Consider the following 25,715-nt stretch of genomic DNA (forward strand, 5'->3'; position numbering starts at 1 on the left):
ATGTCTACCGAATTCCATAACTTTGCAAAGAAATTAATACATCAATCTCCAGAACAGTTGTTCTTTGTTTACCGTGAAGGTTTGAAGACAGCTGAGACTTACATCCGGGATCTGGGAGGTAAATCTGCAGCTCTTTGTGTGACATTTAGAGTAACAAAGTCATCTGTCAAGTCTGCTTATTAGTGGCATCCATAAAAACAAAGGAACGGGATGCCTTAGGAAACCCCTGGTCTTGAGTTTCTCTGACATCGCTACCTGTCCCCCCCCCCCCCGCCCCCCAAATCTCCTTCACACTTGTTGTAAGCCCTCTTTACTTTGACTCTGTGAGGATCTGTGAAATGTTGGCTGCGCTCCCTCACTGTTACCAGCCAGTCTTCACACGCGGGATAAATTAAGAAAGTGGTTCTAGTTCCTGGGTCTCTGAGGTTCACCCCAGAAAAAAAAAATGTTTAATCGGCTTAGGAAAATCATAAAGAAGTGTTTTTTTTAATGGGTGGTTTTGAAGCAGCTGGTGTTAAACAAATTTAACTGGCTGTGCATCTTTCCTTTAAAGCTTTATTTTTTCTGAAATAAACGTGGGCTTGAAAATTAAGCATAATTGCATTGCAAATGGTTAGATACATAAGGATACTATAGGAGCAGAAAGAACAAATTCTATAAATTTCTAAATTCTAAAAAACCTATAGGGCCTTGCTTCTTGTTTTCTTGGCGATCTCTAATTTTTCTGGGTAATGATAAATATCTTTGCAAAGATCTCAAAACAGATTTTCTATGAGTGCAAAAGTTTTTATGAACTAGTAGGAATTTCCTTAGACTAGAGACCGAAAACTACGCAAAGACAATGTCCATTCCAGAAGCTATTTTATCTGTCTAGATTAATCTATTTGATTAGTTCTGTAAAAATATAATAGTAATAATAATAAATTTGGGTACAGGAAATTGAATCCGGGTGTGAGTCCGAAGAGAATGTATATGCATGGATTTACCCTTGTACACTTTCTTCGACTTTGTATTCTTCCTGGCCCACACCATTCCAGGGAGAGGTGCTGAGGGAAACTCATGGGGGGGAGACAGTCTGGAAGGTCTCCATTTATTATTTGCACTTGCTCCTGGAGACAGACTACTGATTCGTGCTGGGTCAGATTACCGAGAAATCAAGTGAGAGCACAGCATCCCTAGGGTCGAGCGGGAGCTTCGGATTTTGTGCCCCCCTCCCTATTGCTTATGGTGCCTTCCCTGGCCGTTATAAAGTAATTGCCAGCTAGGAATTCTGGTGCCTTTTCAAGACTGGCCCTTTCTCCTACCAGTGCCTACATGTAATTTCTTCTGATCATTCACTCGTCGTGTATTTTGGGGGGAGGGCGTCGGGGGCTGCGGCGCCGCAGACCCGTCGGTGGTGCGTGTGGACTCTTCTGTGTCGGTCTCTTTGCTAAACGCGGTGTTGGAAGTCTAGCTCTGGACGTTATCAGAGCCAGCCACAAATGCCACATGAAAAGCAGCAAACATCCGGAGTGGTTTCCTGGAAGCCTTGCTTTTCTCAACACGGAGAGATTTACGCAGGGGGTTCGGGGGGGAGGGTGTGATTGGGGGGAATGACAAACAAGTTTCGCGAGTAAGAGCCTCGTAACACCCGCTGGTGTAGCCGGCCGGGTGCGTTTGCGGTGCCCGGTCCAGGACCTCTGGGTTCCTGGCTGCTAATTGCACTCACGTCCCCAGGCCAGACTCGAGGCTCGAAAGGCTGGGCGAGGAAGCGACTAGCCCAGCAAGAAGCTGTGCCCGTGGCCACTTGGGGCCTTTGGCCAGCGGGCGCAGAGATTAACCCGGGTAGGTGACGAGCTGTGGCTCAGACCCGGGGGAGTCGGAGCCGCGCTGTTTCCCCGGGGCCCGGAGTGAGCAGGCGAAGACGGGGTGATTTCCTGCGGGCTTTTACGTTTTCGAAGCTCGGGAAGCGGGAGCCGGACGAAGGGCTTTCGTGTCGTTAGGGAAGGCCGCGGGCAAGCGGGCAGATCCGGGTTAGCTCCCGGGAGCGAGTCCTCGGGGGGCGGGGAGGGGAGCGCGCGCCGCCAGCCCAGGGAGGGCGCCGGGGAGGCCCGCCGCTCCGTAGACAATGGTATCCCCGGAACAAAGCACAACAATAAGGCCCTTGCGTTTATAAATCGCGCGCCCGCGGCTGCCTCCGGGAGCCCGGCGGGAGGCGGCGGGAGGCGGCGTGCGGCGGCGGAGCGCGGCCGAGGCTCCGCACCACCCCCCCCCCCCCAGGTAGGGCCGCGCTGCCCGACGCCTCGCGTTCGCACGGCGCGCCCCGGCGCCCACCCGGCGGCGCCGCCGCGCGTCTGGGTGCCCGGCGCGTCTCCTCCCCGTCCCCCGGGCCAGTCCCCCGTGGGTCCGCGATGCGAGGCCGAAGGCCGCGGGCGAGATGGAAGGGGTGGGGAGGTGGCAGCGTCCCGGGGGGCAGCGGCCACCCGCTCGGCCGCCCCTCGTCGCCCCTTCCCGGGGTCAGGGCCCCACGGACCCGGCTGGCACCTGGCTCTCGGCCCTGCCCCTGGGCTCTGCGCGCCTTCGCCGCGGGGGCCGAAAAAGGACGGCGGCGGGAGGGCCTCGGCGCCGCCGGCGCCGCTCGAGGACGGGAGGCGTGCGTTTTGCTCTCACGCCCTCTCGCCGTGCCTCCGCCCGACTCCCTCCACCGCGCGCGGACCCCTCGAGGCCGCCGCCGAGCCCCGCCCTGGCAGCTGGCGACTCCTCGGTCGTAACCCAGTTCCCGCTTGGCTCCGCCTGGGGTTTGCACCGGCGAAGCAGGAAATGCGCTGTTCCCGGTGCACTTCCCTGCTCAGAAACTCGTCCGCGGGGGTGTTTCTTAGATCCGCACCCCCTCCCGCCCCCAGCCTCCTCCGTAGTCCTGGGTGAAGTGTGGGCTCCTTCCCTTTATTCTCTGGCATGGAGAACCTCAGACCCCCGGGATTGGAGGGGGGGCGGCGGTTGGGGTGAAGGCAGAGTTGCCCCCCCCCCTCGTCTTCCAGGCGCACACCGTCCTTCTGGCCCCTCCGTATCTGCCTTGCGACGTTAACGGGAATTTCAGTAGTGGCGTGGCTTCTGTGCATCCGCTTCTGCTGGCCCACCCCCACCCTCCTCACACCTTAGAACAAGCCAGAGCTTCAACCCACCAGTCTTCCCGGCACCATGCCCACTGTGAGAGGGGCACTCACCCTCCCACCCGAGGGAGGGCGGTCATGGCTCCTGCCTCCGAGGAACGCACAATGCAGGACATTCGTCTTCCTCTCTGATTTATTCGCTTCCAGCTGGATGTTCTGGGCCTGTTCTACTGTAATCGTTTGTGCCCGGCATGTGAAGGTGATGCCGACATCAGTAGGCCAAGTCTAGGAGAGGTAAGAGTTGCCTTTGCATCCAGAAAACGCTGCCAAGTTTCCCTAGTCAGCAGGGCTGGATTTGGGCAGGTGGTTGGTTAGGGCGAGGGGTGCGGCGTTCTGTGATCATGAAAGTGATCAAAGTTAATAGGTCATAGGACAGGCCACTCCTGACGGCACTCATTACCACCAGCTCTTCTGTGCAGCTTGAGTCTTAAGCGTATCAGATTTTGAAAGGCGCCTGAGTTGACTTCCAAAGTTTCTTTTTTTTTTCATTAAAAAAATTTTTTTTAACATTTATTAACTTTTAGAGAGAGAGAGAGACAGAGCATGAGCGAGGGAGGGGCAGAGAGAGAGGGAAACACAGAATCTGAAGCAGGCTCCAGGCTCTGAGCTGTCTGTCAGCACAGAGCCTGACGCGGGGCTGGAACCCACCAACCATGAGATCATGACCTGAGCCAAAGTTGGATGCTTAAGCAGCTGAGCCACCCAGGCTCCGGTTTCTAGGCAGAAGGGAAAGTATTGGGAATCTTTGCTGGCTTCCTTTGCAGTCAGCCTCCCATTGACCTCTGTGGTCTGAATTTTTTTCTTCCACTTCTTTGACCTTGCCAAAAACTTCGTCAGTACTTTTTAAAGTCTGCACTGTTCTCTCTCAACCTCTTCTTCATCATCTGGGTCTCCAGTCATGGAGCACCTGAAATCTCACCACTTCTGAGGATTCACTCCAGTCCTATTGCTTTTCTGAACCAGCAGAGGGGCCCAGAACCAGAAGCGGGGCCGGGGGGGGGGGGGGGGGGCGGGTGTCCAGCCCAGGGTGCGGAACCAGAAGGTTGGGGGTGGGGGGTGTCCAGCCCAGGAATGTACATGTTCGTATGTGGATATGATGCATAAGCAAATTTCTACCTTGATGCCTTTTTCACAACCAAAACCTTTAGTATTAAAATGTCTTCATAATCGTAGAGGACAGGTTACAAAGCAGTTTCACACACATGAACTCATCTGATTCTCACCGCAGCCCTGGAGGGAGGCAGCCTTCGTTATTATCCCCATTTTTCAGACAAGGAGAAAGAGACTGAAGAAGCATAGGAAACTTGCTCCAGGTCACATGACAGGATGCTTGGACCACCCTTGTTACCAGTGGTGGGTCTTGTTTTGAATTTCTTTCCGGGTCATCTCTCCAGCCGGTGAAGGGCCTGATGGTATTTGTAGGGACGAAATAATGATAGCAGACAGGTAGAGATGGATGAGGCTTCTTGCACACAAGCTTCCGGTAGGGCCCCTAACCAAGTCGTGATCATTTTTTAGATATCAGAGATGCAGGGCTGTAACAAGAAAGCATTTGCATTCGCAAGAAATACAATTAGGAGTTTTTATTCTATCACGTAATCTGAGCCCTAGATGACATCTCATTTATTTTGAGTGTCATTGAACACATAGTATTCGAGTATTATATTTGTGTGTTGTGAACAAATTCTACTTTGGCTGGAAAAATGAAGACAATTCAAAGTTATGTGGGGATCAAGTTCAAATATAAGGTAGTTGAGGTCTTCAAAGCTCTACCTGTCTACTTCCATTCGTTCAGACTGAACGAGACTTAGTTAATTATATGAAATTCTTGGGGGGTCTTGTCACATATTAAGGTTTATACTATTAGTCTCTAGACCTACTGCTGACCATGCCTTTAAGGCATAACAATGTATTCTGGAACAGCTAGGTAAAATAAACTCTCTCCATTCTTACTGCTGTGTGGGAGAGTGATGGATGGCAAATATTAATCCTAATGACAAAGTGGAAAATTAAGGCACAGAGCAATTGGCTAATTTGCTTCCTGCTTCCAAACCAGTCTAAAAGACAAGCGAATAATTTATTCTTTTCATCAACAAATAATTGTCAATGTATACTGGTACATTGACTGATTATGGGCACAGATTTGGGAGTTGAACTGTTTGGGATTGAATTCACATTCTACAGTTTATCACCGGTTTATCTGGACATAGTACTTATCCTATAAGCCTCCTCTGTCAAATGGAATATAGTTATGGTAATAACGTCAGGGAGTCTTATGAAGATGAAATGAGTTAATTGTCCATAAACTGCTTAGCATAGGGCCTGGGACATGATAAGCGTTAACACAGGTATTTAATAATAAAATTTAAATTAATGCATGCTAGCATATGAAGGCATGGTGGGAGAATACATTTTATTTTAAATATTTACCTATTTATTTTAAGAGAGAGAGAGAGTGCGCACGTGCAGGGGAGTGGCAGAGAGAGAGAGGGAGGGAGTGAGTGAATCCACACAGGTTCCAAGCTGTCAGCACAGAGCTGGACGGGGAGCTCAGTCCCACAAACCATGAGATCATAACCTGAGCCAAAATCAAGAGTCAGATGCTTTACTGACTGAGCCACCCAGGTGCCCTAGGAGAATAAATTTTATTTTATTATTTTTTTAAATCCCCAAATAGATACTCATTATATTTATTTATTTTTTTTAATATATGAAATTTATTGTCAAATTGGTTTCCATACAACACCCAGTGCTCATCCCAAAAGATGCCCTCTTCAATACCCATCACCCACCCTCCCCTCCCTCCCACCCCCCATCAACCCTCAGTTTGTTGAGAATAAATTTTAAAAAGCTACCATAGTACTGAAGGTAAATGCATTATTAACAACTAAAGAAATGTTTTCAAGAAAAACATAAATGGAATTTCATACTATTGTAGCATCTCTTACAACTAGTAATAAACAACATTGTCATGCTTTCATCAAAATTGTCTATTGGCAAATGTTTTGAGAGTTCTATAACCTATTGTGCATTTTACAATTACATGTGAATATGACATTTTAACTTTGGTGGTAAAAAAAATGTGTTTGTTTTATGCATGTCAACCTTCTGGAACTGTGTGAAGACTGGCAAGGAAAAAATACATAGATTCATAAGACATTCAATATTCTATTAGAAGATCTTTGAAATGCAGGGGCACGTGGGTAGCTCAGTGGGTTAAGCATCCAACTTGCTCTTGGTTTCAGCCTAGGTCACGATCTCACGGTTTGTAAGATCGAGCCCCACGTCGGGCTCTGTGCTGACAGCTTGGAGCCTGTTTGGGTTTCTCTCTCTCCCTCTCTCTCTGTCCACCCCTGCCTTCCGACTTGTGCACTCTCTCTCTTTCTCTCTTTCTCAATACATAAATAAACTTTGGAAAAAAAAAAAAAAGGAAATCTTTGAAATGCAAAGAGACACCTTGCAACCAGTACTTATCTGGGTAGGACTAGATTGTTCTAAAGTCATAGAGACAGAGTTCAGTTTTGGTAACTATGCCTGTACACATACATTTAAAGGAAGAATGACCCCAAACGTACAAACCTTGCCTGGATCTTTCAGTGTAGCATAATGAAAAGATTCTCCAGTCTAGATGTGGTTGTTCAGTAACTCGCCACTAGGTAAACAGTGAGTCAGTGACACTGCCTCCTCAATGTCCTCAAAAAGAGAAAAGGATACTACCTCATGTCGTCCCAACTTTTCCAGATAAAGAAAAGAACAAAAGTCACAAAGATTTTTACCAAGTAAAAGCATTGAGTGAAACTGCGAGTGTGTGTGGGTGTGTGTGTGTGTGTGTGCGTGTGTCCATGAATGTTTGGGTATATGTGTATTTACCAAAGGTTCTTTGTCCAAAAAAAAAAAAAAAAAATTGAGTGTAATGGAAGTAGGAATTGTAGAGAGACTGCACTACTTTGGGCAATAATGGAATGCTGCTGTTTTTAGAGCAAAAGCTTTTTATTTTTTTAACTCATTACTATGCAGAAGGTCTCAGCTTTGATCCAGGGCAAAGCAGATGCTATTTTTATGAATTAAGACCATGGCCTTACTGGATAACCATTATTTTAGTAAAGCTAATAGGTTATTTCAGTGGCTAATTTAAAACTGGAATTTGGAGTCAAATAGGCAACTCTTTCTTTCTTACACTTTCTTTTTATGTAACATTTCCCTGCAACTCACCTGACATTGACAGAATCTTAGGGCAGAAAGGGACTGCATAACCCACACCCTGCTTTTTTCCGAGTTCTTTATAATTACCCTGGAGAGAATTTGGGAACATGGAAATGTCTTGCCCAGGTAATTTCACATATTACGCTAATATAGGAAAGCACTTGTTACTTATGCACGTATATAAACACGCAGGTGCTCTTTTAAAATCATTTATTTTGAAATAACTTCAAACTTAGAAGTTGCAAGAATAGTATAAAAAACTGCATCACCGTCACTAAGACAATTTGGCAGCATTTTATCACTTTTGCTCCATTTCTGTCTAAATAAACAAGGACTTTTCCCCGCATTTACTTTAGCTCACTCTCCCTTTCTAAAAATATGTAATGTATAGAACAATATAAATATACAACACATATATTCGTTATCACTAACATATACCAATACATTCTGGATACTACATAACTATGTGATACATCAGTGTATTATGTTCTATCTTATATAATAAAACATAGACACGTATGTCATTAGCCTTTTTCTGAACCGGTTAAGAGCAAAGCTGTGATGCAATGTCTCCCTCATTCTATGGAACACACTCCCATATGACCACCAAACAACCACACAAATCAGGAAATAAACATCACTACCATCCATCTAAGCCCCATGCCCAACTCAAATTTTGCAAACTGCTCTAACAAACTCTCTTTCTTTTTTTCTGGTCCAATGTTCAGTCCAGGATCACACATTGTATTTAGTTATTGTGTCTCTTCAGACTTCCATTGGAAACAGTTCCTCGGTTCATGGTCTTTCTTGTCTCTTATAGCCTTCATAGTTTTGAAGAATGCGGGGTTTTCATTCCCAAAAGATGTTCCGCGATGAAGTCTGTCTGCTATGGGCTCACATAGCCTTGGTAGGAAATCTGCCCAAATGGGAATGTGCTCTTCTCAGGGAGGCTAGATGTCAGCCCATATCGTCACTGGCGAATTAGCCTTGGTCACCTGATGACATTGATATCTGCCCAGTTTCTCCGCCTTCACATCATCCTTTTCCCCTGTGCAACTGAGAAGTGTTTTTTGTAGGGGGAATTCTGCCATTATACTCCTATCGTACTCCTCCTCAAAACTCCACCCACCTGCCTTAGCATCCACTTAGATGGGTGACAAATGGTGGTTTTCTATTCCTATCATTTCTTCTACATTTATTTATTCCTTCTATTATACAGAAGTTTATCCACTTATTTATTTGTTTGTTTATTTATTTATTTATATCAGGATGGATTCATGGATTCCTTCTTTATTCAATGGATAGTCATCCTGAACTGGTGTTATTTGTTTGGCTGTTCAAGGTGTCGACATTTTGGTCAACGCAGATTTGGGCACCTTTCGAGCTGGCTCCTATGTCCTTTGGCTATGTCCTTATCAGTCTTTGGCCACTTCCTTACTTTTGAGCATAACAAGATAGCCCAGGCTCATCTTGAACATCCCCTGCCTTAGCCCTGATTCAGTCATTTCTCCACGGAGTCAAGGGCATCTTTCGGTGGAGGATGGCATTTGGAAACCAGGATCTTGGTTGTCATAGATACCGGGGCACCACCGCTTCTGCACACACTGAGCAGACAGAGCTGGGAAACATGCATCCGCGTGTGCAAGTGCATATACACATGTATCTACCGTATGTCCTTATCTACCTCTACAATCTATTAAATTTTTTTTTAACGTTTATTTATTTTTGAGACAGAGACAGAGCATGAACGGGGGAGGGGCAGAGAGAGAGGGAGACACAGAACCCGAAGCAGGCTCCAGGCTCCGAGCCATCAGCCCAGAGCCCGACGCGGGGCTCGAACCCACGGACCGCGAGATCGTGACCTGAGCTGAAGTCGGACGCTTAACCGACTGAGCCACCCAGGTGCCCCAACCTCTAAAATCTATTAAAACCATGAGTTAATTGAGGCTATCTCCAATGCCAATCCAATGTCTCAGAGTTCTTGCTAGCCCACTGCCTTTCCATATTTGTAAATCCCTTTCCAAGAGTAAGACAGCTGGTTCCCATTACCCTCGAGATATCTGCGTAGTTGCTTGATGCAATCAGTCTTCTTACCGCTCCACCTGCCTGCTCTTGGCTCCCAGGCCCATAAATACCTCTGTATGAACTCCACTTGCCATGTTTAGAAGCAAGGGAAAGAAAGCATTACGCGTTTCAATTTATGTGAAAATTATTCTAAGTATAAAAGGTGACCATAAAGCATAATATCAAAGTCTTCTTCACTCTCTTTACTCCCCAGCATATTCCTCAGGAATAACTTAAAAACAAAATTACAGGGGAGCCTGGGTGGCTCAGTCAGTTAAGCCTCTGACTTCAGCTCAGGTCATGATCTCCTGGTTCGTGAGTTCGAGCCCTGCATCAGGCTCTGTGCTAACAGCTCAGAGCCTGGAACCTGCTGCGGATTCTGTGTCTCCCTCTCTGTCTGCCCCTCCCCTGCTTGTGCTCTCTCTCTCTCTCTCAAAAATAAATAAATATTTAAAAAATTACAAGACATTACTTTTGTTTGTTTCGAATGAGGTCACCCATACTTTTGGAACTACAAGATTGTACCTTTAAAACCAAAAAAACTAGGGGCACCTGGCTGGCTCACTCCATACAGCACGTGACTCTAGACCTTGGGGTTGTAAGGTCGAGCTCCATGTTGAGCTCAGAGATTACTTAAAAATAAAATATGAAAAAAATATATCCCTTGGGCTTTCCGTCAGAGCTAAAGGAAAACTAGAGACGGGCTCGACCTAGGAGGATTTCTTTTACGAAAAACTCTAAGGAAGCAAGAGGGATAAGCGTTAAATAACATTTTCCAGAAGCGTTCATGGAATGTGTGGCCGCTTTGAGGAAATACTACATAAATATATTGCCTCTCCCTTCTGTCAGCCACACCCACACAGACATTACTCTTCATGATCTTACATGAAGAAAATAATGCATAACAAGGCAGATTTCACGACTTGCCCAAAGTGCAGAGGTTCACCAATCTCATTTACCCTGCTTCTATGCATGACTGAATTCCCATGATTCGTTGAGAGAGAAAGTTTGGTGGAACAGTATTAAAACGAAGACCAGCCTCTGAGCCTCCAAACTGGGCTCAGTGCCCCCCCCCCAAACTGCATCTTCCACGGCTGCTTTCTCTCGGCATAGCTTGGAGCTGCCCTGCTAATCTCCCCTGCCCCCCTCAACCTCCCCCCTGCCACCCCCACAACCCACACAGTGAGCTGTTACAAGTTCAGTTGCAGTGGACAGCCCAGGGCTCACCCCAGGCTCGTCTCTGCTGGGCAAATCTTTTCTTCCTTTTCAGATCCAAAGGAGGAAAGTCTTACTGGGTTGTTTCTTCAGAAACGTGATGATCAAACATCCCAGAGCCAGAAGGGGCAGCCTCTAGTTAAGCGAAGACTGTAGGCATGAATGATTTAATGACGATGAATCAACTGGTTTGATCACTGTACAGAGTGAGACTTATAAAACATATGTAATAGACCAATTGAGTCGTGGAAGAGTTGTTCACACTGAACCTTTAATTCTTGCACAGTTTAAGTAGTTGAAGGGCTTATACTAGTCTGATTTTGCCATTACTTAGTTTATCCTATTTAACAGATGAATTACAGTAGCATATGTCTAAAGATGAGTAATGTTGGGGCGCCTGGGCGGCTCAGTCAGTTGAGCACCCGACTTCAGCTCAGGTCATAACCTCACTGTTTGTGAGTTCAGGCCCCATGTGGGGCTCTGTGCTGACAGGTCGGAGCCTGGGGCCTGCTTTGGATTCTGTCTCCCTCTGTCCCTCCCTTGCTCACACTCTGTCTCTCAAAAATAAATAAAAACATTATAAATTTAAAAAAAAAAAAAAGGTAAGTAATGTAAATACTTTTCAACGCTTTTGGCTAGCAATTGATTTGGGTACCTTTTTTTTTTTAATTTTTTAATGTTTTTATTTATTTTCGAGACACAGACAGAGCATGAGCTGGGGAGGGGCAGAGAGAGAGGGAGACACAGAATCGGAAGCAGGCTCCAGGCGCCCAGCTGTCAGCACAGAGCCCAACGCGGGGCTCGAACTCACACACCGCGAGATCATGACCTGAGCCGAAGTCGGACGCTCAACCGACTGAGCCACCCAGGCGCCGGGTACCTTTTAATAGTGAACACTTCCGATGCTTGAGCCTCGCGTATAATCACCAATCCCAGTTCAACCCTCTGGAGACATCCTATCCATTGCGGTAGCCTATGCTAGCTCTTACCGCATAAACTAGCTCTTACCTCTCTCTCTAGTCCCACCTCTCACTGCTCTGTGCCCACATCACAATATTCTAACCAACCGGCCTCTCCCTGTTCTTAAAATAGCCCAAGCTGCTTCCTCCTCGAAGCCTACGTTCTCCTCCCTCTGCAATGGAACCAAAGCCCCCAATATTTTTTTATGGCGGGCTCCCTCATTGAATGATGACACCTAGTCTGAGACCATCCTACCTAAAGTAGCCAATGTCCGCCACCTCCCCGACAAACCTATCACACTCTGTTCTCTCACCTGCTTTATAATTTTATTATCGGCAGTCATCATATTTCATATTTCTCTGTTTGCCATCCATTCCTCTCCCCATTAAAATGCCAGCTCCCTGAGACGTTATCTGTGTTGTGCATTTTCCTGGATCCACTGTGCCCAGGACAGATGGTGACTGGCACATCAGGGGGACTCAGCAAGATTTGTTGAGCGAATGAATGATTGCCGGAGACTGAGCGCAGTCAGTAGAGGACTTCCCCGTGCCCTCAGTTGGACCAAAACTGGGGACACTTTTGACTGCTGGTTAGTGGCTCACTAGTCATTTCCATGTCTTGTCATTTCTTTGACACACTCTTCCCCCTGAGAGCTTGCATTGCTTTCATTGAAGCCTCATGTGGTCGCTTTAAGAGGGAGGAATGCTCCCTATGGACATGTAGTTCATTAACAGAGTATTATCTCACAGAGTAACTAAGAACTTTCAAAAGAAGGGTGATGGTTATAAGAGCCTCTAAATAATTTTGACTGATTAGGTATCTTAATCCACTTGCCGGTTAATTGTGTTTGTTTGTGATTAAGAATATGATTTTCACCTCCCCCCTCCCCCGCCAGTCTCTCTGTCTTTGGAGAAAGCCGATCTTCCTGCCCTCTTCATATCTACAGCTAGCTCTTTGAAGGTGTTTGTTGAGGGGATGAGACCACAGCTATCACCTGGAGCCAGGAGCTGGGAAGAAGGAATCTCTACCAAGCCACCTGCAGGTTGACTAAGAAAGACCCCTACGCCCACAGCAAACAACAGCGAGATCTGAGGCCAGGAACCCCTCCCCACCCCCTCTCTCTACGCCCACGGCACTATTTCTGGGGAGAAAATGACCCCGTAGTCGAAAGGCTGATCGCGATGACGCGTTCTTAAAAGCATAGTTTCTCCAACCGTCTGTGGAGAAGGATCGGGTTTTTTCTTTATTGCCAACCTGTCGCACGTGGACACTTTCAGAAGACGGTAAAAATGAATCGCTAGAAACGTGAAATGGCAAAGTCATGCAAAATACAAGCCCCCGTTTCTGGTTAAAAGGTTCATCTGATGTCCATCGAACTCTTGCATTGCTACCGGAGTTCCGACCTGCTCCCTTGCGAGATCTCTGTCTCTGCCCCGCAGGCTGGGCGGGACGGCGCCCTGTGCCACCGCACGGCACAGAGACCTCTGAGAGCCTCTCTCAGAAAACCCGGGACCTTAAAACAGCAGCCTTTTTCTCATTTTGCACTTTTAGGTTCCTAGTCCTTCTTTATTGTTTTCATTAATTAATTAATTTGAGAAAGAGAGAGAGAGCGAGAGAGGGAGAGAGAGAATCCCAAGCAGGCCCCACACACAGCACAGAGCCCGAAGCGGAGCTCGATCCCACGACCCTGGGATCGCGACCTGAGCCCTAATCAGGAGTTGGACACTGAAGTGTCAGAGTCACCCAGGCTCCCCTTTCTTTATTCTTTTCAAAGGAGGTAACAAATTGACTATAAACGTGATATTAGATGAAAACCTCTATCGCTACTAAGCGCCAAATCCACCACCCCCCTTGTTGACATTATTTACTGTGGCACGAGGAGGCTGCGTGTTGTGGTGGGTAGAGACAGGAAAGCATTCAGCCTCCCTGCCCGGATTTAGTGTGGACGTAGAAGGACTAAAAGGCCTGGACGGCAAACTCTAGCAAGGACGAAAGGGAGAATTAGGTTAACCTGACCTTCTGATGGCCTGCTTCTAAGTCACAGATGTGAATTCTTTCTCCTTCTGCCAAATTGAAGCCTATATGATTAACTGATAGATACTCCTACATATCATCTATGTAAATTACATATATATATATATTTAATTTCTTCTGTTTTACCAATGAAGAAACTGACGCAACGTTCTAATAACCAATCTGGGGAATCAAAGGATGTAGTCCTTTCCCTAAGGCATTTGGAGCTGTGACAACACACATGCCATCCTGTAGATCACATGCAAGGAATGGCCTAGGCTCACCCCACGACTCGTGAGGTGCCTTTGTCTCTCTAATGAGATCAGACTTTGGGGGCAAACTCTCCACACCATCCCCCGCTCATCTAACTTCTAACTACAACCCGGAGTCCTGGCTGTCACAAGGCCCGTCGGGTCCCATCTTCCTTTTGTTCCCATCACCATCAACAAAGAGCTGTGGTCACAAGTTTCTGTGTATGGGAGATGTTTACATATAATAACATTGATTCATTGTTTGTACCTCTTAACACATTGCTGCCGTACTAAGGCTTTCGTTCGGATGAGGGTTTGCAATTGTTCATTCGGGAGAAATTGCATATTCCAGGCAGACTCTGAACCGTTCATCCAAAATGCTTTCCATCCTAAGTTGCATTTAGCAGTAGGCTTAAAGCTGCTTAAATGGTGGAGTCACATTCCCTCAGTTTTACATTTCTTTTTTTTTTTTTTAACGTTTAGTTTTGAGAGACCGAGCGCAAGCAGAGGAGGGGCAGAGAGAGAGGGAGACAGAGAGAGAATCTGAAGCAGGCTCCGCGCTGTCAGCTCAAAGCCCTACTTGGGGCTCAAACCCATAGACTGTGTGAGATCATGACCTGAGCCGAAGTTGGATGCTCAACCGACTGAGCCACCCAGGGGCCCCCATGTTTTAATTTCTTAAAAGTTTTTATTTAAGGGGCCCCCGGGTGGCTCACTCAAACATCTGACTCTTGAGTTCAGTTCAAGTCATGATCTCAGTGCTCATGGTTCAAGCCCCACATGGGGCTCTGCACTGACCGCACAGGGACGGCTTGGCACTCCCTGTCTCCCTCACTTTCTGCCCTCCCTCTCTCTCCCTCTCCCTCTTTCTCAAAAATAAATAAACATTTAAAAATAAATAAAGTTTTTATTTAAATTCCGGTTAGTTAAGATACAGTGTCCTATTAGTTTCAGATGTACAATATGGTGAATCACCACTTCCATACATCACCCAGTGCTCATCATGGCAAGTGCCCTCCAATAGGCAAGTGCCATGCCTATTTCAGCCAGCCCCCACCCACCTCCCTTCTGGTATGTAAGTTCATTTTTTTTTAAAGGGGATACTGCATTTTTAAGCACATGAATGAGGAAAAGCCCTTTGTCGTTTTGCAAAATATAAGAATTCATATTTATACTTCGCACTCTGCAAAGTATTTTTATACACATACTTCAAATTCATCTTCAAAATAACCCTACTGCTTAGATATTCATACTGCTTCCTTCCCCCCCCCCCCCCACAAGAAGAAAATGAAGTTCAGACAGATGAAACGATCCCCCAGAGTCACAAATCTGGAAAGGATTGGATCCTTCCATTTCACAGTTTATGCTTTTTCTACTGTTCCATGCTGTTAACACGGTTTCTCACGTGTAGAAAGGCCAATTCCACCATTTTCCTGTTGGCCTGTGTGTCATTCTCCCAGGGCTTGAAGGACTCCGGTTGCCTTCGATTACTGTGAGCACTCCAGCCTGGCTTGAACACTTAGGTCAACATGCTTTTCATTCAGTATTTTTGTAGTGATACTTTCTATCCATAGACTAATGTGGTAACGCAGTGTCCTAAACTTAGCTTCCCATTATGGACTCCAAGGGTAGCATGCTCCCAGCCGTGTCTCCCAGACTCCTCCCGAGGGCCTGGGGAATCTGTATTACAAGCCTTCCCGTGGTCCTCTTCCTGAGGAAGAACACTGCTAACATAGTAAAAGTAGTAAGGTGTTAATGATATGATAGAATTGTGCCAACATAGAGGAAAAACGTAATGTGTGCTAGTTTAAATGTATGGTAGGTACCCTGAATACTATTATTCCTAAAAAACCAACAAGCAAAACATGTACCTTAGGCTCTTAGGCCTAAGATAATAAAACTCCAGAACAAACCATCTTCTTAACTTCATCTTACCACTTTTCCCATAAAACAGACGTTGCCTGGGCCACCTTTAATGTCTTTTTGCCAAAGGGAAAAAATTAGGACTCAGGTTTTTCTTCAGCTACATCCCTTTCTGTGATTCCTGTAGTGGCTTCCTCCCAGAAAGAGTTGACTATTTATGTCTTCCGTGGCGATCTTTCGAAAACTTTTAAAAACTTTATTCATTTGTTTGAGTAATCTCTACACCCAACGTGGGGCTGGAACTCATGGCCCTGAGATCACCAGTCGCATGCCCTTCTAACGGAGCCAGCCAGGCGCCCTGCTACTTTTCAAAATTTTGCTAACAGAGTACAGACCCCAGTATATTGCAGTTGGTTATTTTTGTTAAAATTGACCACTGTTCAGATGCCTCTTTATACCACTTTATACCTCCTTATACCACTTTGGGACACAAAGTAAAGTGCTTAATAAATACTAGTTAATTATCATCACAATTTGATAAGAATGGTGGAAAAGGGGTTGGCATCTTTTTGGCTTTCTCAAATCCTATTTCTTGTGTATTGTGTTCAGTTCATTTCACTTGCTAGAGTCTTACGCTTTCGTGTATTTCTGGGCTCATGCAAAAAGAATCATTTGGCCTGTATCAAATACATATCTATCCCTGAAATTTCAAGACATTTTTTTAATGTTTATTTATTTTGGAGACAGAGAGACAGAGCATGAGCGGGGAAGGGGCAGAGAGAGAGAGGGAGACAGAGAATCTGAAACAGACTCCAGGCTCTGAGCTGTCAGCACAGAGCCCGATGTGGGGCTTGAACCCACGAACCGCAAAATCACTACCTGAGCCGAAGTCAGATGCTCAACCAACTGAGCCAGCCAGGCACCCCAAAATTTCAAGTAATTTTAAGAATGTTCAACATGACAATCCAAATTATTTATAAGCAATCACAGACCATTCATACATAAATAGAATTTTTTTTACTGTTGTATTGCTGCAGGAATGAAGACATTGAAACCCACTAACATTTAGTTAAAAGAGATGAATTTGGATAAAGGAAAAATGGATTTTTGTGTAAGTTTTTAGTAACCCTCTGTAAGTTTTCAAAATTAGTCACAGATGAAAAAAGGTTTTCCTCAAAGGACCACATACTGCATGATTCCATTTATATGAGGGGTACAGAGTGGGCAAATTCATAGACAGAAAATAGATGACCAGTTGCTTGGGCTGGGGGTACGGAGAAACCGGGGTGATGGCTAAAAGGGTTAGGGCTTCTTTGTAGGGTGATGGAGTGCTGTAAACTTGATTGAGGGGATGACCGCACAGTTCTGAGTTTGCTAATAACCACTCAATGGTACATTTGAAATGGGTGAATCGTATAGTATGTCAATCATAACAGTAAAACTGCTATTTTAAAAAATTAGAAATCAGGGGCGCCTGGGTGGTTCAGTCTGTTAAGCATCCAACTTCAGCTCCGGTCACGGTCTCGTGGTTCGTGGGTTCGAGCCCCATATCCCACTCTGTGCTGACAGCTCAGAGCCTGGAGCCCGCTTTGGATTCTGTGTCCTCCTCTCCCTCTGCCCCTTCCCCTGCTCGTGCTCTGTCTGTCTCTCTGTCTCACTCTCTCAAAAATAAACATTAAAAAAATTTTAAAAATTAGAAATCAGAGACAATCTGGAAAAGACACAGATATTAAAAGTTTTGTTTGAAATTGAAACCTGGTCGGAGGATAACAGACACTAGGGTTGCACCAATCAGGATATTATTCCTTCCCTATTCCCCTGCACTACCCCCCCACCCCCGTCCCCCCACAGGCTCATTTCCACATTAGCAGTAAATGCATTAGCTTCTCTTCCATAGTAGTTAATAGAAAAATGTTCTAGCACATAAACTAATGGATTTATGATTAGTCATAGGACAATTTTAACATCTGACAAGTTTGATTTTAAACCTGATTTATTATTTTACGTCTTATTTCCAACTTGACTTTATAGTTACTTTTGAAAGAATCTTGCTTAAAGCATTGTACAAATCTACCTCAGAATCCTAAATGAGGTGTTTCCTCTCTTTCCACCTTCCTGCCTGGAATGGGTAAAGTGAGTTTTCACCCTCTCTTTCTCACTCTCATTAAAATTAAATGGCAATTAAAGTTTATGGCTGGAATACTGATGAACTTTGAAAAAAGGAGAAAAAAAAAGATAAGTTTACCTTATGTTGATCAAGTTCAAAACGACACTAGAGTAACGGTAAGATGGGAAGAAAGTTTCAACACACAACCCTTTTCCGTTTTCCTAATACGTGTTGGTTGTATATGTTTACTGGGTATGCTCTTGCTTGTTCATTTGGGAACTTGATAACATATTCCAGAAAAATTCAGCATCACGCTCAGTGGTATTAAATAAGGTTGGGGATTGCATGAACTTGAAAAATATTTGTGTAGGAGAAAATTCTCATCCGTAGTCAATACGTTATCCTCTTACATAATTTTCACAAAGGGATTTAAAAGGGACATGACCATGTTCTGCGCAAAAATGCATTCTCTAGTTTTCCGAGGACTCAAAATGACAAAGAAAAGCCTTCTTTGTCTACACATTGAGCTGTACCCTAACCAGACGGCTTTCAGATTTAAGCATGAGTGGCAACATGGCTTGCTTGATGTGGCAATCGCTGGAGTTCTCGGTCAGTGCAAGACCCCACTGCCAGTTCTCTGCGAAGCAAGGCATCACGGCTGTGGGTCAGGGCGGCCTCAGCTACCACACTGAGGGTTAGCAAATGATTTTACCAGCTGCCGTTTAAACATCTTATTTGTCCTTCCTGCCTCAAAGAGGAATATTTTTCTAAAATTGATTGTGGTAGGTTTTCTGTCTGGAAACATTTGCCTAGAGAAGACAGAGTTCTTCTAGTTGTAAGCAATAGACGGAGGGCTTACTATTCAGTTCTTAAATCTGTGGGTTTTTCTACCAAAACAAGGAGTCCGATTGCAGTCAGAATGCAGCACGGTTACTCGTTTTTGATTCTCTTATCACCCCACCCTTCGGGGAACTTAGTCATTTTTATTTGGGGCCAGGAAAAAAGGAGGTTGCAGCCTTGTAAAAGAATCAAACTTCCTGATAGCTGACTGGATGATTTACCTGTGCCCACTTTAACCTAGTTATGATCTTCCCACACAAAGGGAATTCTCTACAGCTAGAGAACCAGATAATCCCTAACCTAAACCGAAAAATGTTGCGAACAAAATTTAAGATCCAAAGGAAGATATATTTGATATATTCCTTTTATGGTTCCCAAACAGAACAAACAAACCGGCAGAAAACATCCACGATGAAAAATTGGAGGCTGAAATTGTGTCTGTACCATCCTGATCGTTCATATGTGCTCAGATACACACATTCTCTCCATTTCTCATTTTACGTAGTCAATCGGTGCAAGAGAGTTAAATAATTGTTATTCTCTACGCTGCTCTGATTACTCCGATATTTTAACCTTCTAGTGAATTTCAGAAGACACGGCCTCTTCATGTTGTCAGTTAATATATTTAACTCGGATGAGGTAAATATCACTACAGCAAAATTCTGTTCTGTGATATCAACTACACTCAATAACTTTTTGTTCTAGTTTACAGTCCCAGTTTGAATTCTGACTCCCGAGAGGCAGAGAAATTTTCTAGAAAGGCCAAGTCATTGAATTTTACTTGCAATCGGCTTTACGTGGGGCCACGTGTTCATTCCACAAATCAATCACAAAGTATTCGTTAGTAGAAGGAATCCCCCAAATATCTAACAAAATGTCATCTGTTACCAAAAGCATTAATTCTATTTGAAATAAATGCATTTCTCTTAGTAAACACACACACACACACACACACACACACAACACCCCTTGGAATTTTAGAATCTCGTCATTTTGTTGACCTACTTTTTTACACTGGAATCACTTTTATTAAGTTAGATCAAACACAGGCTCTTTGCCTCAACTAAATGGACGTGCTAAACTGGCTCCAGAGTTGATTTGTGGAACTCATTATGGACTTCACAAAGTGTTCAAGGTTGCTTTTCAATTTGTTTCAGCCAGAATCAATAAATCTCTCACCTGGTTTCTTTGCTGCACGTATTGTACTGGTTAATCATGTGTATACTCAGCACAGCACGTTAGACCCGGAGAGGGCTTTCGGATGGGAGCCAACTTGTAACTACCATGCTGTTGAAATGCAAAAACAAAGGAAAACTGTTTCTGTTTATTATTAAGGTGTGAGTGAACTAAGAGCCATAAATAATCTTGCTGGCCAGTTTCCAGGACCAGAAGAAGGAAAGAGAAAGAGAGAAGGAGAGGGAGAGGGAGAAGGAAGGAGAGAAAACTAACTTATGAAATTGCTTTGTTGAAGCATCTCAACATTTAGAAAGCTCTTAATGGGGAGTCCCAAGTGTCCAACGAGGAGAAGTAATTGACTCTACAAATACGGAACTGAGCTTTCTTATTTACATACGCTTACATAATATTGTAAGAGATGGCATGAAATCCTATTCAGAGACTACATATTCAACTTTAAATTTATGTTGGTGAATATAGAAGAGCTCTAGCAAAGAAAACTTTAAAATATCATCTTGACGGGGACCTCTTTCATGCTATTTCATTCCTCTCTTCTCTGGACCCTATGTATATACAGAACTAAGCTTCAAGATTCTAGCTAACTATGGATGGATGTATTGTGTGCTCCAGGGGCCCCCGATCAACCTAGCTTTGTCCCAACTGAGTCAGGACACTGCTTTGGGCCTGGGCTCCATCTCGTCGGGCTGTGCCCCTAATAGCTGTATGGCTCTGGGCTAATCATCTCATTTCTTCTTCCATAAAATGAGAGGGTTGCCCAAGATTACTCTTGAGTGCCTCTCAGCTTACACATTCTAGGATTCTGTAATTCTCCATATGGCAATGAGATTTCAAAACTCCTACCTCTCTGATGAAGTAGGGAAGTAAAATATTTCTAAACCTACACCTGCTAGTCTGCATAAAAAGCACCTGGGGGTATGGTAGGTTTGAGGTAACTTGCATTAATCTGCATTTTTACCAAGCAGCCGAGGAAATTCTCACCTGGATGGTTCTTAAGACCTGGCTTGGAGAAGCCTTGCCTTGGGGATTCTTTAAGCTTCTAATGCAGAAAAGGCTGTGAAAATCAAGACTTTTTAACTGATTTTTACCTCCGGGTCACTTTAACATTCTGAATGAAAATAACAGCTTGTGCATTTAGGAAATTAACATATATAAAAGACAATCCCAGGAAGAGGGATAGTAGTCATAGCTGGGGGACAATTTCAAGATTTCAGCTACTAGTTCATGTTGCCTGTTGCAAAGAATGAGTGGAGATAGAGGATTGTAAGAACAATGTCTCTGTTTTCAATTTTAGTGGAAATTACTGTAGCAAAATAAATGTTCAAGCTATAAAGCGCTGTAATAACCTCACAGTCACTAAATATAAACGAATTATTTTGTATGCCTTAGTACCATGAAGGGTGTTTGGCATTTCTCTTTTGAGCTTTATTCACTTTATTTTCATCAGTCTCACAGCTTAATGACGGCGAATCTAGTATTGACCCATCCACTCTCTTTTTTTTTTTTTAACAACAGTTGTGTTTTTTTTTGAAATATGTTTCACAGATCCTACAATTCACCCTTTCAAAAATGTGTAATTCGGTGGCTTTTAGTCTACTCACAGGTATCTGTGAATTACTAAATTACTAATTAGAATTACTAATTAACCACAGTCAATTTTAAAATGTTTTCATCACCCCAAAAAGAAGCTTTTGGCGGTCTCCTCTCATTTCCCCCCAGACCTCCATAATCCCAGGAAATCACCAACTACTTCTGTCTCTCTAGCTTTGCCCGTTTGGGACATTTCATACAGATGGAATCATACACTCTGTGGTCTTTTGTGGCTGGTTTCCCTTGCTTAGCAAGGCTCATCCATGTTGTAGCCTGGATCGGTGACTTCATTTATTTCTCCGGTTGATTAATTACCTTGTAGGGGTGCGCTACATTTTACTTATCCACTCATCAGCTAATAGATACGTGGGTTGTTTCTGTTTGGGGGCTATTGTGAATAATGCTGCTATGCACATTTGTATGCAAGTTTTTATGCAGACTCATATTTTCATTTTTCTTGGGCTGGAATTGCTAGACCATATGGTAACTATATTTAACCATTTGAGGAACCTGCTGAAGTGTTTCCCCAAGTGGTTGCACCATTTGAAAATCTCACCAGCAACGTCCGAGGGTTGCAATTGCTTACATCCTCGCCAATGCTTGTTATTAGCAGTCTTTTTTTTTTTAATGTTTATTTCTTTTCGAGAGAGATAGAGAGTGCGTGAGCAGGGGAGGGCAGAGAGAGAGGGGGACAGAAGAGCTCAAGCAGGCTCTGTGCTGACAGCAGAGAGCCCAGTTCCCGGCTGGAACTCACAAGCCACGAAATCATGACCTGAGCCTAAGTAGGACGCTTAACCAACTCAGCCACCCAGGCGCCCCTTATTAGGGGTCTTTTTGATTAGTGCCATCGTAGTGGGTATACACCATCATCTCATTATGGTTTTGATTTGCATTTCCCTGATGAGTAATGATGTTGAGGATCTTTTCCTGTGCTTATTGGCAGTTTGTATGTCTTCCTTGGAGAAATGTCTATTCAAACTCTTAAGCCCCGCTTGAAATTGGGTTGTCTTTTGATTATTGAGTTGCCAGAATTCTTTTTATATTCTAGATACAAGTCCCTTGTCAGATATATGACTTGCAAATGGTTTTCCCTGGAAGCGTGGAAGTTGTTCCTTTTGATGTCTGTTTTGTGTATTTTTTCCATTGGTTGCTTGTGCTTTTGGTGTCAAAAATCAGAAAACTTTCCCTAAACCAAGATCATGAGCACTTATGCCTATGTTTCCTTTCATGAATTTTATAGTTTCAGCTCTTACATTTCTGTTTGATCCATTTTTTTTTTAGGATTTTATCTATTTTTCATTGTGGTAAAATACACATAACAAAACGGACCATTTTAACCATTAAGTTCAGTGGTGAACTTAACCATTAAGTTCAGCAAGCATACAGTTCAGTGGTGTTGAGTACATCCACGTTGCTGTGCAACTCTTTTCAATCTGCCAAACTAAAATTCCCTAACCATGACATACGCCCGTCTCCCTCTCAGCCCCTGGCCGCCAGCATCCTGCTTTCTGTTCTATGAACTTGACTGCCTCCTAAATGAAGCTTATTTCACTTAGCATAACGCTCTCAAAGTTCACCCATGTTGTAGCATGTGTCAGAACTTCCTGCCTTTTTAAGGCTGAATAAATACTGTATCGTATGTATACGCCACATTTTGTTTAGGTGTTTAGCCATTTTTTTAGTTAATTATGGCGGTCTATGGTGTGAGGTAGGGTCCAACTCTATTCGTTCCATGCAGAAATCCAGCTGTCTCAGCACCATTGGTGGCCCATTTTGTCCTAGCACAGAGAAGTAATTGTATTTAAATAACTTTAGTATTTCAAAGTCTTGGATGTCAGGGGAGAAACAATCCAAAGACTGTGTTAAAAGATACAGTGTACAGGCAGGGCACGTTGTGTTGTGGGTGACAACAGCATTTCAAGACGAGGTATAAAAAACAAAATATGAAGATGCCATGTCATTGTTCCTCATACGCTAGATCTTTCTACAGTTTTCCGTTTACTATTGAAAAGTAAACTGTCCCTGCATGTGCTGCTTTAAGGGAATTGTGAAACTGAATAACACAAACCATAACTTAAAATAACTCAATTTGTATCATCATCATCATTTAAATACAACAGTTATCGTAAAGCACGCGTGTGGTCATATAAATTGGAAACAATCATGAAAATCACTTCTATTTCCACTTTGGTGGGAACGTCAGTCGCCAAGAATCCATATATACTTAACTACCAATAGGTGGCGCTAGACATTTAGTCAGAATTTCATTCCTTTTTACGTGCGTCCCGAGAAAGTGTCCCACTGGGAAAGAGACACGGTCTCTGGCGGGGACCTAAATAAAATCTTTGGGAGCAAATGGACTCTTTTCAATTAAACTGATACCTTCTTCTGCTTCTTCCTGCTATTCAGGGGGCCCTTCAGGTCTAGGATGTAATCAAACCCTCTGGAATCCACCGAGAAAGAGCCAGGAAAACTTCGAGCTAGGGACACTTTGGAGGGGTTTTTCTTTATTTCTGTAAGACTTAAAAGAAAGCAAATGTAACGACAGCAGCGAGAGATCTACATCTGACTCCAGGTTAGATAGTTACAGAACCAAATGATTGAGAACAGGACAGAATTCAGGCACTTGTATGTATTGCCTATATTTTTATAACAGTTGTTAATTTGACCACCGGTAGATTAAATATTACGTATACATATATATATGTGTATATATATATGTGTGTGTGTGTGTGTGTGTGTGTGTGTGTGTATCTGTATAAACACACATAACCTATTGATTGTTGTTACATTAACATTGAAAACAAACAATTTAAAAACTGAGTTTCTACATTAAAAACCTACACATTACGGCAATATTATATATTGAGCAACTTCATTTTTATTTGTGATGCTTTATACCATTGACGGTTTGTACCTTATTTCAATCAAGCAAGCCCCATGCTATCATTCAATCTGACCTACAAAAAAAGTATAATATGGAAGATAAAGCCACAAAACAGATAACCCTGTACTCTACAACCCATCCTTAGAGTATGTTCACCTCTTTTTGTAAATTTCTTGGCTTTGGATAAACGTGCGAGAATATGAGAATTGTCCCAGAGTCCTGAACCTTTCGTTCTAGAACCTCACCTTAGTCCTAGATCAGTCCAGCTTTGCCAGGCTTTTTTTTTTTTTTTTAAACCTTTTCCTGGCTTCTGTGAAAAAGAGCAAACTTTCTTTACATAACAGCATCCTTAGTGAGGGTAAAACTCTTGCATTCTTTATTTCGTCTTTCCTGAAGTACAACTTACTACCGTGGTAGATGTCCCCCCTGCCCCCATTTGGAATATTTTCAGGCATAGCCTCCTACAGTAGAACGTATCCACTATGCTTGTTCCACTACACGGAAAATATATGGATAGAATGAGCAAAATGTTTTTTAACAGTTCCAGATAATGCAATACACGAAATTTCTTTACATTTTTTCCCTTCCAGTGATAAAAGCTAAACATTTAAAATTTCAAATGAATTAAATTCCCGTCAAACACACTGCGATTTTATTGGTTCGTTTAAAATTGCATTGGTTCATTTTAAATTTACTTCACATGACTTTCACATTTACTTTTTAATTTTACTTCACATTAATTCACTTTAATTTACTTTACATTTTTAATGTACTAAACTTTGCAATTTAGGTATGTTGATTTATTTAGCATTTATAAGGAACTATTGTTGGGGCCCTGGGTGGCTCAGTGGGTTAAACGTCTGACTTCAGCTCAGGTCATGATCTTGCAGTCCGTGAGTTCAAGCCCCGCCCCAGGCTCTGTGCTGACAACTCAGAGCCTGCTTCGGATTCTGTGTCTCCCTCTCTCAACCCCTCCCCCCCTCAGGCTCTGTCTCTCTCCCTCTCAAAAAATGAATAAATGTTAAAAAAAAAATAAAAAATAAATAAAAGACACTATTGTCCTTCTTGGCAGGACTCCATTGGATGCCAAATATACTTACATTTTTATCACACCCCAGGGAACTACTTGAAGGAGAGCTTTTGGTATGCTGGCTAAATTCACATGATTGTTAGTGTTTTTCAAAGTAGGGTTCCTGGGCCTTAGGAAACCTCAAGACATTCTTGGAGATCTATGGATTTTCTAAGCAATTTAATAGTTTTTGTTTTCAATCGCTTAAAATATATACATATGTGTGTGTGTATATATACATATGTATATTATATATATGGTGAAGATAACCACCTCATAACCAATCATTGACAGTTTCAGTTTCCGTGCT

General features: G+C 43.6%; 1 protein-coding gene and 1 non-coding gene across 2 annotated transcripts; one reads left to right on the top strand and one right to left on the bottom strand.

The window, feature by feature from the left end:
• Positions 1-19,861, top strand: LOC113594731 (translation initiation factor IF-2-like). Its single transcript, XM_027042872.2, has 4 exons — positions 1-118; positions 1,717-1,824; positions 1,898-3,383; positions 12,487-19,861. The coding sequence occupies exons 1-3, from the start codon at positions 1-3 to the stop codon at positions 2,902-2,904; spliced, it is 1,233 nt and encodes a 410-aa protein (XP_026898673.2). The 3' UTR covers positions 2,905-3,383; positions 12,487-19,861.
• On the bottom strand, positions 16,555-16,639 carry TRNAR-UCG (transfer RNA arginine (anticodon UCG)). Its single transcript has one exon. It is a non-coding gene; the product is annotated as a tRNA-Arg (tRNA).
• Positions 19,862-25,715: the final 5,854 nt, after the last annotated feature.

The sequence above is a fragment of the Acinonyx jubatus genome, chromosome F2 (genome assembly GCF_027475565.1).
Source record: "Acinonyx jubatus isolate Ajub_Pintada_27869175 chromosome F2, VMU_Ajub_asm_v1.0, whole genome shotgun sequence".
Lineage (NCBI taxonomy): Eukaryota > Metazoa > Chordata > Mammalia > Carnivora > Felidae > Acinonyx > Acinonyx jubatus.